Here is a 16,921-nt window from a genome sequence, read left to right as displayed (position 1 = left end):
TTAAAAAGCAGAGACGTTACTATGCCTACAAAGGTCCATATAGTCAATGTGATGGTTTTTCCAGTAGTCACGGATGGATGTGAGAACTGGACAATAAAAAAGGTTGAGTGTTGAAGAATTGATGCCTTTGAACTATAGCGGTAGAGAAGAATCTTGAGATTCCCTCTGGACAGCAAGGAGATCAACCAGTCAATCCTAAAGGAAATCAACCCTGATTATTCATTGGAAAGACTGATGCTGAAGCTGAAGCTCCAATACTTTGGCCACCTGATGCGAAGAGCTGACTCACTGGAAAAGACTCTGATGCTAAGAAAGATTGAAGGTAGGAGGAAAAGGGGATGACAGACGACAAGATGATTGGATAGCATCACCAACTTGATGGACATAAGTTTGAGCAAACTCTGGGAGATGGTGAAGGACGGGAAAGCCAGGTGTGATGCATCCATGGGGTTGCAAAGAGTCAAACATGACTGAGCAACTGAAAAACAACAATCAATTCTATCTTCTGAATCACTTTCTAATTTGTTTACCCCTTCGTCTCAGAAATCTTTCTATTCATTATTCTTTATTCTGTTACCATAATATGAAGATGTGAAAATTTGTCAGAAAGATAAAGCCATTCTTAGAGATACTGATTTGAGATATTAAGTGATCCTATGAGCCCAAAATATGAGTCTGACATAAAGGAGGAAATGAAAACTGAGTTGAAGACATTAATTTGCTCAACATCAACTCAGAGTATTAGAAAGTGTGGGTGTCAACAAAATTTCTCAGAAAAGGGGTAATGCAAGAAAAAAAAGGATCGCGAAGAAAACTTGAGGACATATTTAAGGAAATAGAAGAAAAATAGCAAACTAGGAAATAGACAGGGAAGGAGCAGGCAAAACAAAGAATCGAGAGAGGCACCACTGAAGCTAATAACAGAAAGCTCTAGTGAGGGAGTGGTCAGCATTGACAAGATTCCTGAGAGACCGAGTAATATGACTAGAAAGAATCCAAGGGAAATGTCAATGAGGAAGTCATTAGTGTTTAAGTAGAGAAATGACTCAGTTGAACAGAAGGGGAGGAAGTAGACTGCAGTGAAGTAAATGTGAGGTAGAATGTAGTTTACCGATTCAAGAAGGTTTTCTGTGATATGAAGGTGTGAGGTAAATCATATAGCTAGGGTAGAGGGAGGTTTTGTTTTTGTCTCTATCAGCCAGCCAGTAGATGAGTAGTTTATGCGAAAGAAGAAAAGTGTAAGTAATGGATGTATAGGGGTGCTGCAGTGAAAAGGGGGATGAGATATATAACAATGATCCCTTTAAATCTCTATTTTTCCAGATTACAAAAGCAATACAAAATTGTATAAAATTCAAATAACACAAGATTATAAAAAACAGAAAGCAAAAGTCCCCTCTTTAATAGTTTCATGCCCAGAAATAACACATCTTTCCCCCCCCCCCCCAAAGTCATGGCAACTTTATTGTCAGTGTGTGGCGGGGGCCTCAGTCATGATAGAGACACAGGAGGCAGCCAAGGAGGGTGGGAGGGTGTCCATATAGCCCTCCCAGAAGGCCTGGTGCTGGGAGTCATCCAAGGAGTGGACCAATGCCCAATACTGATTAATCATTCAATCATTCACAGGGTTCCATGAACTTCTCCACAAGGTCCACACACAGGTCTCTGACATCCTTATTGTGGGTCAGCTTGGAGGCCACATTCACCAGCCCCCAGGACCTGGCTTCCATCTTCAAAAAGACACAGAGTTTTCCACAGAGGGCACTTTGATCTCCTTCAAGTCCTGGAGACTCTCCTTCTCTAAGTCCACATCATTGTCATCCACCCAGGAGTCCACAACTCCAAGGGTCCAGTTCAGGATCATGAACTCAGCACAGAAGGCAAAATCCCAAAAGCTCAGAGACTGCAGTTTTTTCCTTCCCTGTCTCAAAGCAATTGTTGGCAAAGAAGGCAATAGCTGCATAGTCCCTGGCCAGTCGCTCGAACAGGAGGAAGTGCTACTGGGTGTTGTCGACCAGGGAGCCCTTCATTTCCTCTACCACCTTGAAGACTTGCTTAAAGTTATCAGACTGTCTCCAGTAGCTCTTGAGGGTGATGCAAGTTTTGATGCCTACGTCATCCAGGCCTTTCTTGGTGCCCTTGGACAGATTCTTGCCCAGCGCCTCCCACACGAAGGCCTGGTTAGGGGCAGAGTCCCTCTGGATGAACAGTGTCTGTTGAGAGGGCAGGATCTGGAAGATGAGCTGGTGCCGCAGTTTTGGTGGTGCATGGAGCAGATGCTAAGCACATGGAAATTACCGTAATGGTCCATGGTGTCGCTCTGGAGCATTGCTGCTGTGGCCCTGGGCTGCTTCAGGATTCCCCAGCAAGTACACCCTCAGGGCCACCACGTTGCTCACCAAATCACCGTCCAGCCAGAGGTGATACACATCCTGGTTGATGACGGTCATGTTCCCCATGAAGATGTCCAGCTTGCTGGTCAGAGCAATGCCAAGAGCCCCAGTAGGAGGAAGGACTCTTTGGCCTGCACACGGCCGCCCAACACATCTTGTTAGTAATTTACTTTTAATATTTTCAGTGACTGCTTATAGATTTAGCTGACTATATAGGTTTTCACTGCAAGTGTATGTCAAGATTGATTTAGCCATTGCCCTTTTGATGGGCACTTGGGTTGTTACAATATTTTTTTGATTTAAAGATAAAGTTAAGATGCTGTATGTATACATATCTTCTTGCACCAAAAGAGTGTATTTTGAAGATTAAACTTCTAAGAGTAGAAATGTTGCATCAGAGAGGATGGATAATCAAATTTATAACAGATAAATCATCTTGCAAAAATGAGATTCTAGTTGGTATTCCTACCTACAGTTTGGGAGCACAGGAGTTGATGCAGCATATGGGTGAAGAGTAAGATTCTTTGGGGTTCTGGTTCGAGATGGTGAAGCAGGAAGAAGAAACTTACCTCCTCCCATAGACTCCCTGAATCTACAGATACAGAAGAAACAATTTTCTCTTAAAATAAAAACAAAACAAAACCCAAGGTTGACTGAGTGACTACTGCACATTGGGCAAATGAGAAGAAAGTCACACTGAAGCAGGTTGGAGAGGCTGGGACACAGTCTTGCCATGAATCCTATTTTGCCATACCAGGAAAAAATCTCAAACCCAGAGATTCTCCCTGATGAGTGAAAAGTTTGAACCCCAAATCAGGCACCTCAACTTTTAGGACCTGTACCTAGACACAAGTGTCCAAAACATCTAACTCTGAAAATGAACAGGAGTCAAGCGCCGAGATTTACAAAATTGTATTTATCTGGGAGATGGCTCTTAAAGTACCCATGTACCTGGACTCACCCTCCTCAGGGCCCAGCACAGTGGCAGCCTATTGCACCCAGACTGAAAGGGAACTGGTTGTGATTGTGAAAGAAGGGATAGAGTATAGACTGAGAATGAGAAAGAGTAGTCAAAGGTGGTTCCAAAGCAGTAATTCATTCAAATAATGCTAAGGCTCATTAACACTCTATTGTGGAAATAAAACCAGATGAAGTCAAGACAACTTGGTCAAGCTTTCTAATGTCTTTAGGATTAGGAGTTGTTTAGAAGAGCCTGAAGATTACTTGGGAGAAATTACTGGATTTAATTAATCCTGAAAGCCAAAGGCAGAGTTGGTTTCTTATTTACCCTACATTTTATTTGATAATTTTGAATGTTTGACAAGAAAATTGTCTTTTGATGTTAATATCTCAAGTATTTAACTAGATCCTGTGGTGGTAAGGAAGATCATAGGCTACTAGCTGAAAGGCTGAGATAAGAGTTTTGAATGTGGCAAACAATAGGAATATTGTTGTTGTTGTTCAGTCCCTAAGTCATATCTGACTCTTTGTGACTCCATGGACTATAGCACGCCAGGCTTCCCTATCCTTCACTATCTCCTAGAGTTTGCTCAGACTCATGTCTGCTGAGTCATGATGCCATCCAACCATCTCATCCTCTGTCACCCCTTTGTCCTCCTGCTTTCCATCTTTCCCAGCATCAGAAATATAGAAGAAAACAAATTAGATCTTTTAAAATTGCATTTACAGATTTGTTTTCTGTGTTTGTGTTTCAAATGAGTTATAAAGAAAAAATAGAATATGATATTGCCATAAATCTTATTTGGAACTTAACCTTTTAAAACTGTATTTCTCTCTTTTTTTCTCTTTTTGGTCCACAGTCAAGAGGAACATGGAGTGTTGGCTCATATGCTGCTGATTTTTAGATTTCCTTCTACTGAGGACCCTGAAACCATCAATAAAATAATACAACATGTTCTACATGAAAAGCTGCAAGATGCTGTAGGACCCCCTAAATTAGACCCTGATTCAGTTGAAATTAAAAGTAAGTTTATTTCTTCTAATTCAATTTTCTTACATAGAATAACTTTGGTCTTGGGCACTAATCTTTAAAAGTTTTTGGATATTTTTCGTTATGTCTTGCCACCAACAGAATACTTCTTTGGGACTAAATTGATCCAAATGAAGTTTTTAAAATTTTAATACTACCTTAAACTTAACATCTCCTCTGCAAGTCTGTCATTAACTCGTGAGCCTGGTTTCTTTTTCTATATTGAGCCTTACCCTTTAGCTATAGGATCCAATGAATGGAAAAAGTGGCTCTGTGTATTTATTCCTCTTCCTGTTGCTTACTTTTTATGTTCTGAGTGTGATGGCTTATATGCCACTGATTTTTAGATTTTGTGAAAGATTCGTGCCATCTACCTATTTTCATTCAAATGACATTAATAAACCTTATTAGCTTCTTCTCTCGGAGAAGGCAATGGCAACCCACTCTAGTACTCTTGCCTGGAAAATTCAGTGAACAGAGGAACCTGGTGGGCTGTAGTCCATGGGGTCACTAAGAGTCGGACACGACTGAGTGACTTCACTTTAACTTTTCACTTTCATGCATTGGAGAAGGAAATGGCAACCCACTCCAGTGTTCTTGCTTGGAGAATGCCAGGGATGGAGGAGCCTGGTGGGCTGCTGTCTACGGGGTCACACAGAGTCGGACAATACTGAAGTGACTTAGCAGCAGCAGCTTCTTCTCTTAGGCCCTTTGCTGATGAAAAGTATATCGTTTACCTTTTGGCAAAAATTATTTTTGGTATATTTTACAACTAACTGGAAAAATCTAAATTTTTTGTTTTTGTCAGGGCAAGGGAACAAGATAAACAGTGATAGGTCCTCATAAGTAGAAAGAAAACATATAAGACCCTCAGGGGAAATATAAGATTGGTTAAAAGCTCAGTCATGTGCTATAGTACAGTGTTAGTCTCTAAAAATGGTGTACCAGCCACATGTATATTCTTAAAGTTTCTGGTAGCCACATTAAGAAAGTAAAAGTAAACATGTGAAATGTATTTAATTAATTTATGCATTTAACCCAATATATCCAAAGTAGTACTATTTCAACAAGTAGTTCATATAACTGTGTACTCTTGAAATAATAATGTAATTTATAATACATTGTATTTACAATGTAATTCATATTGACAAATAGTCCATGTAAACATTTTTCATGAGATTTGAAATCAATTGTATATTTTATATTTATGATGCACTTCAGTTTAGCCACATTTCAAGAGCTTACTATGCACATGTGGCTGGTGAATAAAGTATTGGATATGGCAGGACTAGAAACTACAGAATAAAGCACAAGTAGAAAGAAGGAATAAAAGTGCTAATATAAAAGTTGACAGATGTAACTAGAGACCAAACCTGGTGGTTAGTCCCTCTACTTGCTTGAAAAAGGAAGCCCACTAATCAGGGCCAGCTATTAGTATGTAATTTGTGGGGCCCAGTGAGAAGTGAAAGTCTGAGACTCTTTTGAAAAGTGATTAGGCAGTGCTGTTAAAGGTACTAAGATATATGATTTTTCTTTCATGATCTTTCTTGATTTGTCATGGTATTTTTATCTATTAATTAATGACATTTTAAATGAAAAAGTGGAGAAGGAAATGGCAACCCACTCCAGTACTCTTGCCTGGGAAATTCCATGGATGGAGGAGTCTGGTAGGCTGTAGTCCATGGGGTCGTGAAGAGTCAGACACGATTGAGCGACTTCCCTTTCACTTTTCACTTTCATGCATTGGAGAAGGAAATGGCAACCCACTCCAGTGTTCTTGCCTGGAGAATTCCAGGGACAGGGGAGCCTGTTGAGCTGCTGTCTATGAGGTTGCACAGAGTCGAACACGACTGAAGCAACTTAGCAGCAGCAGCAACAGTAAGTGATAAAGTCAAAATTTTAAATTAGTAGCATGAGTTTTGCTGATCACCTTTATATTGTGAAATGTCAATTTCAAATGCAAATATGAAAGCATTTAATTTTTATTTGGAATCATGAAAATTATACAACTGTATTTCATAGCTTATCCATGCATGCATCTTGGTTACCAGAACCAAAGAAACGCTAGAGAAGTCTAGCTCAACATTGTTTATTTCCTTTCTAGATACAGGCACATTTTACCAGTGCTCTCTACCATCAGCTTATGTGAGGAAGGACCAAAACATCCTTCTATATCATTATTTTCAGCTAAAGCTTTTGGCTAATACAAAGAAGTAACAGGCACAAGAAAGGGTATGGTAGGTCCCTTAGTCATTTGTGTTTATTTGAATGCCATTACTTCTTTAGTGTTCTAAGCAAGTTCTGGTTCAAACAGAAAACTTGGCCTCTTGGGGCTGTCAGTAACCTCTGTTTATATAGTTGTAGACATCAAACACTGTCTTGTACTCATTTTGAGTTTGCTGAACATTATGGGTCCATTGGAATTCTTGGTTTATAGGCTATCATGAATAACACATGCAAAAGGGGTAGCGTGACTCCATGGACACATGCTATATATCTCCTCTGCCCATGCCATACTCAATTATCCTATCAAACTGCAACTCCAAACACAAATTATGACATACAATTATTATGAATTTCAACACAGTGAGCATTAAACCAAGTGCAAGGTCATGCTGAGAATAGGACTTGGTGCAGATATACAAGTCATGCATCCATGAAGTCAACTGTCAGCAGTATGTAAAAAAAAACAGAAAGAAATTCAACGAAGTAAATTTAAAGGTCTAACTAGCTTTATTTAATGATTTACGGATTGGGCAGCACTCTGCCTTAGCGGACAGACGGGAACTCTGAGGAGCTATACAAAATGGAAGATTTTTATGGCCAGAAGGAGGCAAGACAAGGAAGTTTTCTGGCAAAGTGGATTGTGTCAGGAAAGGGCAACTTCATATGGGGGACGATGGGGGTCGGCAGACAGATTACTTCACTAGTGCTGACTAGGTAATTCCAGATTCACTGATTAAAAGTCACATTCCTGAAATAAGTTGAATCTGCAATTAGGCTGGATGGTAAGTTTGGCTTACTGATATGGGACTTAGCACAATGACGCCATTTTGAGTCCCTTATTTATTTTTGTAATATTATCAACATGCAAAGCCTGGATTTTCTCTAGGAAAAGCTTGAAATAAAGAACAGAATATCGAAATAGGGAGACTTGTGGTGGTGTTTTTAAATATTTACTGAGAGTAAATGGCGACTTCTTCCTTATTGTTTCATTTCCCCCAAATGTAGCCAGAATAAAGTCAGAGAAGTCTTTCTAGAAAATAGATTTTTTGTGAATTAATACTATTAAATACTAGAAAAATTAACATTATTATTATTTTTTTTATCTTTAGAAACCCTGTTTTGCCATGTTCAAAGAAATAGGTTCATTCATTTGAAATCTACTGAATCAGGAAATTTGAGTATTGAGAGTTTTATGTAACTATTGGTTGGTTTAGCATTTGGATAGGATTAGGATCTGATTGTTGAGCTAAGGAGCCCCTGGCTAGAGCTGAATGACAATTTGAGAGCAAGTTGTCTTTCTGAAACTTTAGCAAAAAGAAGACCAAGAAATGGACAGCATTGTTTTTCAATGGGAGTGAGAACTAATTTATGGACATGCACTAGGGTATGTTGTATAGATGGAACTATGCTTATGAATTTGGTAAAACAAATAATACAAAACTGAAACAATGGTCAATAAAAATATGATTGCATTTGGGGAATCAATACTGCAATTTAGAACAGGATTTCCCCATAAGCTATGGACTACCTATATCTTATTTCTTGCTATAAAACTCAGATTCCTGGGTTGCAGGACAAACTCAGAATTACTGGGAAAAGGAAACGGAATTTACATTATAAAGATGCTCTTCAGGTGACTTTTAGCCACACTAAAGTTTAAGAAACCGTTCAAACCTCCCTTCTCCCCAAGAAAATGAATATACTATGTCTATGATAAACTGTGTTGCTTTTTGAAAGTTTTACATCATAGAGATACTATTTTTTAATGGAATTGAGCAACCTTTAGTATTTTAAGTACTCAGTGGCATTATGAAATTCTGATGTGCAGACCCTATTCTACTGACCATTTCTGTGTGTTTCAGAAATCAACAAGACAGAAACAGACAACTTCCTGAACAACTGTAAGTTTAACACATTTATTAAAATTGCATTATCTGAATGAAAAAAGTTAACTCTAGATTATTGAAGTTTACTTTGTCAGTATTATGGGGTCAGAATAAAGTTTGATTTGTGCACATCTCATGGTGTTTATCTTACCTCTGAAGTACCTTCTATTGCAAAAAGATAAAAACTAGGAGGATTTTGAAATGGATGTATGGGGCCTGTGGCAGATGTGTAGTAGAAGTGAGCAGTACAGTTGTTAAAGAAAAGCCAAAAATATTTCTTAATGTTCTGATTGTAGATATCTACAATATATCCTCATGAAAATTTTCTAAAGATTCTATAGTACTTCTTTGTACATCGATATTTTTCAGCTAAAGGCAGAAACTTAGTGCTACTCCACACTAAATAAAATCTTGATGTTATTAACTCATATTATAAAAATTGCTGACAATTATGGGACTGGGGTTCTCCAAGCCAGGCTTCAACAATACATGAATTGTGAACTTCCAGATGTTCAAGCTGGTTTTAGAAAAGGCAGAGGAACCAGAGATCAAATTGCCAACATCTGCTGGATCATCAAAAAAGCAAGAGAGTTTCAGAAAAACATCTATTTCTGTTTATTGACTATGCCAAAGCCTTTGACAGTGTGGATCACCACAAACTGTGGAAAATTCTGATAGAGATGGGAATACCAGACCACCTGACCTGCCTCTTGAGAAATCTGTATGCAGGTCAGGAAGCAGCAGTTAGAACTGGACATGGAACAACAGACTGGTTCCAAATAGGAAAAGGAGTACATCAAGGCTGTATATTGTCACCCTGCTTATTTAACTTCTATGCAGAGTACATCATGAGAAATGCTGGGCTGGAGGAAGCACAAGCTAGAATCAAGATTGCTGGGAGAAATACCAGTAACCTTAGATATCCAGATACACCACCCTTCTGGCAGAAAGGGAAGAAGAACTAGAGCTTCTTGATGAAGATCAAAGAGGAGAGTGAAAAAGTTGGCCTAAAGCTCAACATTCAGAAAACTAAGATCATGGCATGTGTCACTTCATGGCAAATAGATGAGGAAACAGTGACAGACTTTATTTTTGGGGGCTCCAAAATTACTGCAGATGGTAACTGCAGCCATGAAATTAAAAGATGCTTTCTCCTTGGAAGGAAAGTTATGACCAACCTAGATAGCATATTCAAAAGCAGAGACATTACTTTGCCAACAAAGGTCCGTCTAGTCAAGGTTATGGTTTTTCCAGTAGTCATATATGGATGTGAGAGTTGGACTATAAAGAAAGCTGAGGGCCGAAGAACTGATGCTTTGAACTGTGGTGTTGGAGAAGACTCTTGAGAGTCCCTTGCACTGCAAGGAGATCCAACCCGTCCATCCTAAAGGAAATCAGTCCTGAATGTCCATTGGAAGGACTGATGTTGAAGCTGAAACTCCAATACTTTGGCCACCTGATGGGAAGAGATGACTCATTTGAAAAGACCCTGATGCTGGGAACGATTAAAGGCGGGAGGGGAAGGGGACGACAGAGGATGAGATGGTTGGATGGCATCACTGACTTGTTGGACATGAGTTTGGGTAAACTCTGGGAGTTGGTGACGGACAGGGAGGCCTGTCATGCTGCAGCACATGAGGTTGCAAAGAGTCGGATACAACTAGCGACTGAATTGAACTGAAGTGACAGGACTGGGGTATAGGTGGATGAAATTACTGAAGGCCCAAATAATATCTTCACCCATATTTTAAAGGTACTGACTCAAGGCACAGTGTTTCTTCCTCCTATGGCAGAATACCCTACCATGATTTAGAGAACATATTTGATATTTAACAGAATTACACAATACCTTTATATTAAAAGATGAAATCTACTACTCACCAGCTCAGAATGTTGGTTAATGCACAGGGTTAACTAAATGTAAAACCAAAGAATAATCCCATTACATGGCATATCTTTTCACTACTAGTATTTGTTGGGAACTTGTTATGTACTGGTGCTATGTTAGTCAATAGGGACATAAAATGGGTGATTTAATCCTTGCTTAAAGCAGCTTACACTTCACTGAGACTAGATATATGAGACTAACACATGAAAACAGAATTACAAGACAGTAGTTCTCAAACAGGGGCAATTTTGACCCCCCCCCCCAAGTGACTACATCCTATTGTGGCATTTGGGTTATCATGATGGTTGGGGGGCAAGGATACTACTGGTATCTAATATGTATAGGCCAAGGATCCTTTTAAACATCCTGTGATGCACAAGATGGACCCCCACAACAAAGAATTATCTGTCTGAAAATGTCAGTAATGCCAAGATTGAGAAACTCTGTTATAAACAATACTCTATTACTAATATTAGGTATATATACATACAATAATTTATGTACTAATATATACTAATCTGTTGTATATAGAGATAAATATATACATATGTATATACATACACAGGCTTCACAGTTGGCTCAGGGGTAAAGAACCCACCTGCCAATGCAGGAGATTCAGGAGACTTGGATTTGATTCCCATGTCAGGAAGATCCTCTGGAGAAGGAAATGGCAACCCACTCCAGTATTCTTGCCTGGGAAATCCCATGGATAGAGGAGCTTGGTGGGCTACAGCCCATGGGGTTGCAAAGAGTAGGACATGACTGAGCATGCACAACACAGTTTGATATGTAAAAACAGTTGCTAACAAATGCATCCTCTCTTCTGCAGGTTGTGGGACACGAAGGAACAAAACCTCAGGACAGAGTCTCAGGATTGTTGGTGGAACAGAGGTACAAGAGGGTGAATGGCCGTGGCAAACTAGTCTGCAATGGGATGGGATCCATCGCTGTGGAGCAACTTTAATTAATGACACATGGCTTGTGAGTGCTGCCCACTGCTTTAGAACGTGAGTATTGAACCTTGAAAATGACTGGATGGTGGTGGTGGTTTAGTCGCTAAGTCCTGTCTAACTCTTGCGACCCCATGGTCTCTAGCCTTCCCAGGGTCCTCCATCCAAGAGATTCCCCAGGCAAGAATACAGGAGTGGGTTTCTATTTCCTTTTCCATGAGAATGACTAAGGGTAAGCAAAGTGCATTGGGCTTAGTAGGATGGAAATACCTCATGAGAGATGAGTTTAATACAAATTAAAGATTATATACATACATATGTATCTATATGCATGTTTTATCACAAAGGGCTTCCCTGGTGGCTTGGTAAAGAATTAGCTTGTGATGAGGGAGACCTGGGTTCAATCCCTGGGCTGGGAAGATCCCCTGGAGAAGGAAAAGGTTACCCACTCCAGTATTCTGGCCTGGAGTATTCCATGGACTGTATGGTCCATGGGGTCCCAAAGAGTCGGATACAAGAGAGTAGGAAACACATAAATATTAGTAAGAGGTTTTATAGTCTAGAAATAGAAATGGTATCAAAGAACATGTAGATAAATTATCCACTGACAATTACACAGTAATTTATCAAAGGGAGCAGGACTTTGAGAATTATCTCTGGACATTGAGCTTGGTGTGAAAAACAAGAGCCGTTTCTCAGGTAGATTCTACATATCTACCTGAGATAGATGCTAAGTGAATTGTTGTTTTGATCCTGATGGAGAAATTCTAAGAAAAAATTATATATGAAGAAATTTGATAGTAACAAATTATATTGATACAATTGAATAGATTGACTAGTTATATTTCAAGGAATTTTGATTCAATCTTCCAACCCATTGCAAAATGCCTGAGGTATACAAGATAAGTAATGCTTTGTTAAATTATTGTGTAGCGGTTTTGATTTTCAGAGAAATGTGTGGATAGGCAACATGGTATACACAGAATGCATACAGTTCTCTCATTCTGTACAAGATATGCTTTCCATACGTCCCTTGGAGTCACTGATGCCAAGAAATATCAAAAAGCCCTAGGATCTGGAGTGGGTGACTCAGTATGCAGAATGAAATGCACATCCTAAGAAAACATGCATGTGTGCTCATTTTCTCAATAATGCCAAGTCTTTGCAACCCTGTGGACTTTAACCCTCCAGGATCCTCTGTCCTTAGGGTTTTCCAGGCAGGAATACTGGAATGGGTTGCCATTTCCCTCTCCAGGGAGTCTTCCTGACCCAGGGACTGAACCTGCATTTCCTGTGTCCTCCTGCATTGGCAAGTGGATTCTTTACCACTGAGTCGCCTGGGAAGCGCTAAGAATCATGACACAGTGGTATTTCCACCTTATCTGACCCCTGAACTTTAGATTGGAAAGCATTTGTATCTATGCATAGAAACTATAATTTTAAAAGGAAAACTTACGTTGACATGTGTGTGCTAAATTATTTAATATAAATAGTTATATTAGTAACGTGGTAAAGTGGGATTTGTTCCTCATACTTTATCCTCAGGTATAAGGACCCAGCCAGGTGGACTGCTTCTTTTGGAGTCACAATACATCCTCCAAAAATGAAACAAGCCCTCCGCAGGATAATTGTGCATGAAAAATACAAATATCCATCACATGACTATGATATTTCAGTCTTAGAGCTTTCCAGGCCTGTTTCCTACACAAACGCAGTACACAAAATTTGTCTCCCCGATGCATCCCATGAGTTCCGCCCTGGTGATGAGATGTTTGTGACAGGATTTGGAGCACTGCAAAATGATGGTGAGCATCTGAGGAGAAAGTCAAATCATAATAACCTAATTTGCTATGCTAAGGCATTTAAAGAATGGAATGCCGTTATGCCAAAATATGTTGGTGGGTTGGTCACATGGACCTGGGCCAATCAGGTCCTACTTGGGAACTAAGTGACTTAGAAGATATGTAAATTCCTTCATACTTTAGGTTACTTTCAAGTACATCACTACAACTATAGTAATGGTGCTTGGTAAGATGGCTGAAAGAGTGAATATGTCTGAAATTTTTACTAGGGTAATAACCACGTAAGACTGTGAAGCGGGAGTGTTAGTTGCTTACTGTGTCTGATACTCTTTGAGACTCCAAAGACTGTAACCTGCCAGGCTCCTCTGTCCATGGAATCCTCTAGGCAAGAATACTGAAGTGGTTTGCCATTCCCTTCTCCAGGGGATCTTCCTGACCCAGGGATCAAACTTGGATCTCCCACATTGCAGGCAGATTCTTTACCATCTGAGCCACCAGGGTATTAACCACATAAGAGATTAGGGATCATTAATACTTACACCCAATTATGAAGATCAGAGAATCATAAAACCACCATCTTTTCCTTACTGAAATTAACTTCTAAGCTTAATAACGATGTAGAAATTAGTTAAGCAACTTGAGGTTCTTTTCTAGGCACCTAACTTCATTTAAAATAGTTACACTTCATTTCCCAAATACCACTGTATCTAAAAAAATACATTCCTAAGATACTATGTGCCATCTCATCCAATCAGTCAGTTCAGTTCAGTAGCTCAGTCATGTCCGACTCTTTGCAGCTTCATGGACTGCAGCACTCCAGGCTTCCCTGTCCATCACCAACTCTTGGAGCCTACTCAAACTCATGTTCATCAGGTTGGTGATGCCATACAACCATCTCATTTAAAATAGTTATACTTCATTTCCCAAATACCACTGTACCTGAAAAAATACATTCCTAAGATTCTATGTGCCAGCTCATCCAATAACTAATTATAAAAGACTTTCTTCAGGTTTATAGAATATATGTATATATATAAATATGAAGTCTATTTTTTTCCCTTTAGGTAGCAGTCAAAATCATCTTCGGCAAGTACAGGTAGATCTCATAGACACTAAAAGCTGCAATGCACCCCAAGCTTACAATAATGCCATAACTCCTACAATGTTATGTGCTGGCTCCTTGAAAGGAAATAGAGATGCGTGCCAGGTAAGTGATTGAGTGCATAATTTTTTGTTCACCTTTTATTCTGAAATAATTACCGCTCTACAAGAAGTTGCAAAGATAGTACAGAGGGGTCCCCTAACTAGAGTAGAATATAAAAGCTAGGAACTGATCTTGGTACAAGGTGTACTTGCTTTTTATCACGTGTGCAGATTTGTGTCATCATCACTGCAGTTAAGAACTCTTCCATCACCACAGAGATCTTTCTTCCTTTATAAAAACATCCATTTCCTTCCCCCATCACTTTATCATCACTAACATCTGGCAATCACCAATCTGTTTGCCATCTCTATAATTTTGTAATTTCAAGAATGTTGTATGAGTAGAATCATAAAGTAACCTTTTTTCAGAATTCCATTTTGATTTTTTTATAGTTTATATATTACAATTATTTTTTAAGTAGATAAATTAAGATTTTTAGTTGGAGTTTCAATATCAAACTCTCAAAAATTCATCGAATAAGTAAACAGAAAAGAATAGTAATACAGTAGACCTGAAAAGCACCATGATTTATCTATTAGTGTTTTTAACCATACTCTCTCTTTGTAGGAAAATTGTATGGTTCCTGTAAGTTAAATACACATAACTTATCATAGTCTACTGGTGTTGAGATTTTACTAGTTTTAGTTGGATTTGAAATAGAAAACATACTTCCCCTAAAGCCTCTTTAACCTTTCATCATTCCTAATATTAAATATTAATAAATATAAATATTAAATATTTCCTTTCTATAAATACTGAGAGCCACATCAGACAAGTTTTTGCTTCAAGTGCCAGATGTAACTTAGAAAACTTAAGAGGAGAAAGGAAGTCTATTTACTCATCGTCTGTTCTTTCTTCCCTTCTGGTTTTCTAAAATTTTTTAAAAAATATTTTTAATTGGAAGATAATTGCTTTACAATATTGTGTTGGTTTCTGCCATACGTCAACATGAATCAACCATAGGTATACATATATCCCCTCTCTCTTGAACCTCCTTCTTACCTCCCACCCCTCTAGGTTGTCACAGAGCACCAGGTTTAAACTCCCTGCATTATACAGCAAATTCCTACTAGCTATCTATTTTACATATGGCAATGTATACGCTTAAAATTCTTTTTATATCATTTCTTTTCTGTTTCAGAAACTTCCTTTAGCCATTTTTTTTAAGTGTAGATCTGCTAGTGTCAAGTTCCCTTAGATTTTCTTTGTTTGCAAAATTCTTTATTTCCTATTTATTTGTAAAGCATAATTTTGCCAGGCATATAATTTCTGCTTGACAGTTTTTTTTTTTTTTTTTTTTTTTAGTGCTTAAATCATGGCCTCTGTAATTTATGATAGAACTTGCTGTGATTAGAATTGTTTTTCTCTTGCAGATGAAGTGTCATTTTTTTCTTGCTGTCTTTGTCTTTAGTTTTCAGAAGTTTGAGTTTGTATCTTGGCATGGATTTCTCTCGGTTATACTGCTTAGGGCTTGCTCAACTTTTTAATCTGCAAGTTTATGCCCTTTGACAAACTTGGGAAAGTTTCAGCCTTAACTTCCTTGAAAAATTTTCAGCTTCATTTTGGAATCCAATAATAAGTATTTAACACTTTCATTATGCTCTCAGAGATCTCTGAGCTTCTGTTCATTTTTTTTTTCCATTCCTCTTTCTGTGTGTTCAGATTGAGCAATTTCTATCATTCTATCTTCAATTTCATTGATTTTGTTTTTACTTCCATCATCTCCTTCATTTTTCTGTTAAGCACTTCTAGTGAGCTTTTTATTGGATTTTTTGTTTGTTTCATGATGGAAATTGCCCATTAAGACCTTTTTGTGATGACTGCTTTAAAATCTTTGTCAGATAATTCCAACATCTGTCATCTCAGTGTCAGTGTCTGATTGATTGCCTTTTCTTATTCAAAATTTTCTGATTCAAAATTTTCCTGGTTCTTGGTATTGGGTGATTTTCAGATATATCCTGGACATTTGGGATATTATGTCATGAGTTGCAGCATCTTATTTAAATCTTCTGTTTTTACAGGACTCCTCTGGCATGACAGTGGAGGGGCTGGGGGAATGAGGTAGCCCTTCTCCCATTCATTGTCCCCTGACACCAAGGTGGGGAGAGACCTTTGTTACTGCTGGATGGAGGTGGAATTGCAGGTTTCTCACTAGGGTTTCCTTTGTGGCTCAGCTGGTAAAGAATCCACCTTCAATGCTGGAGACCTGGGTGTGATCCCTGGGTTGGGAAGATCCCCTGGAGAAGGGAAAAGCTACCCACTCCAGTATTCTGGCCTGGAGAATTCCATGGATTGTCACAAATAGGACACGACTGAATCACTTTCACTAAGTGTGGGATGTTTTGTTTTTTTTTTTTCTTTTAAGATGGGAGAAAATTATTAAATTTATTTTATTTTATTTTTTGGCCGTGGTGTGCCTGGCATACAGGATCTTAGTTCTCCGACCAGTGATCCAACCCATGCTCCCTGCACTGGACTGCCAGAAAAGTCCTGAAACTTATTAGATCTAATTTTTAAAAAAATATATACCATTTTCCCTCCTCACCCTTCTTGGTGGAGGAATGGAAAATCCCCTCACACGC

General features: G+C 38.7%; 1 protein-coding gene and 1 pseudogene across 1 annotated transcript in view; one reads left to right on the top strand and one right to left on the bottom strand.

The window, feature by feature from the left end:
* LOC120862187 (transmembrane protease serine 11E-like) overlaps window positions 1-16,921 on the top strand; it is a 52,306-nt gene that overhangs the window by 30,680 nt on the left and 4,705 nt on the right. The window contains exons 5-9 of the mRNA XM_040238305.1: window positions 4,214-4,377; window positions 8,472-8,510; window positions 11,213-11,390; window positions 12,879-13,138; window positions 14,200-14,342. Of these exons, the coding sequence (XP_040094239.1) occupies window positions 4,214-4,377; window positions 8,472-8,510; window positions 11,213-11,390; window positions 12,879-13,138; window positions 14,200-14,342 (784 nt within the window). The remainder of the gene's footprint in view (window positions 1-4,213; window positions 4,378-8,471; window positions 8,511-11,212; window positions 11,391-12,878; window positions 13,139-14,199; window positions 14,343-16,921) is intronic.
* On the bottom strand, window positions 1,488-2,972 carry LOC120862240 (annotated as a pseudogene).

This window comes from Oryx dammah, unplaced genomic scaffold, assembly GCF_014754425.2.
Source record: "Oryx dammah isolate SB20612 unplaced genomic scaffold, SCBI_Odam_1.1 HiC_scaffold_3, whole genome shotgun sequence".
Taxonomy (NCBI): domain Eukaryota; kingdom Metazoa; phylum Chordata; class Mammalia; order Artiodactyla; family Bovidae; genus Oryx; species Oryx dammah.
The sequence above is the reverse complement of the archived record's forward strand: the minus strand, read 5'-3'. Positions and strand labels throughout refer to the sequence as shown.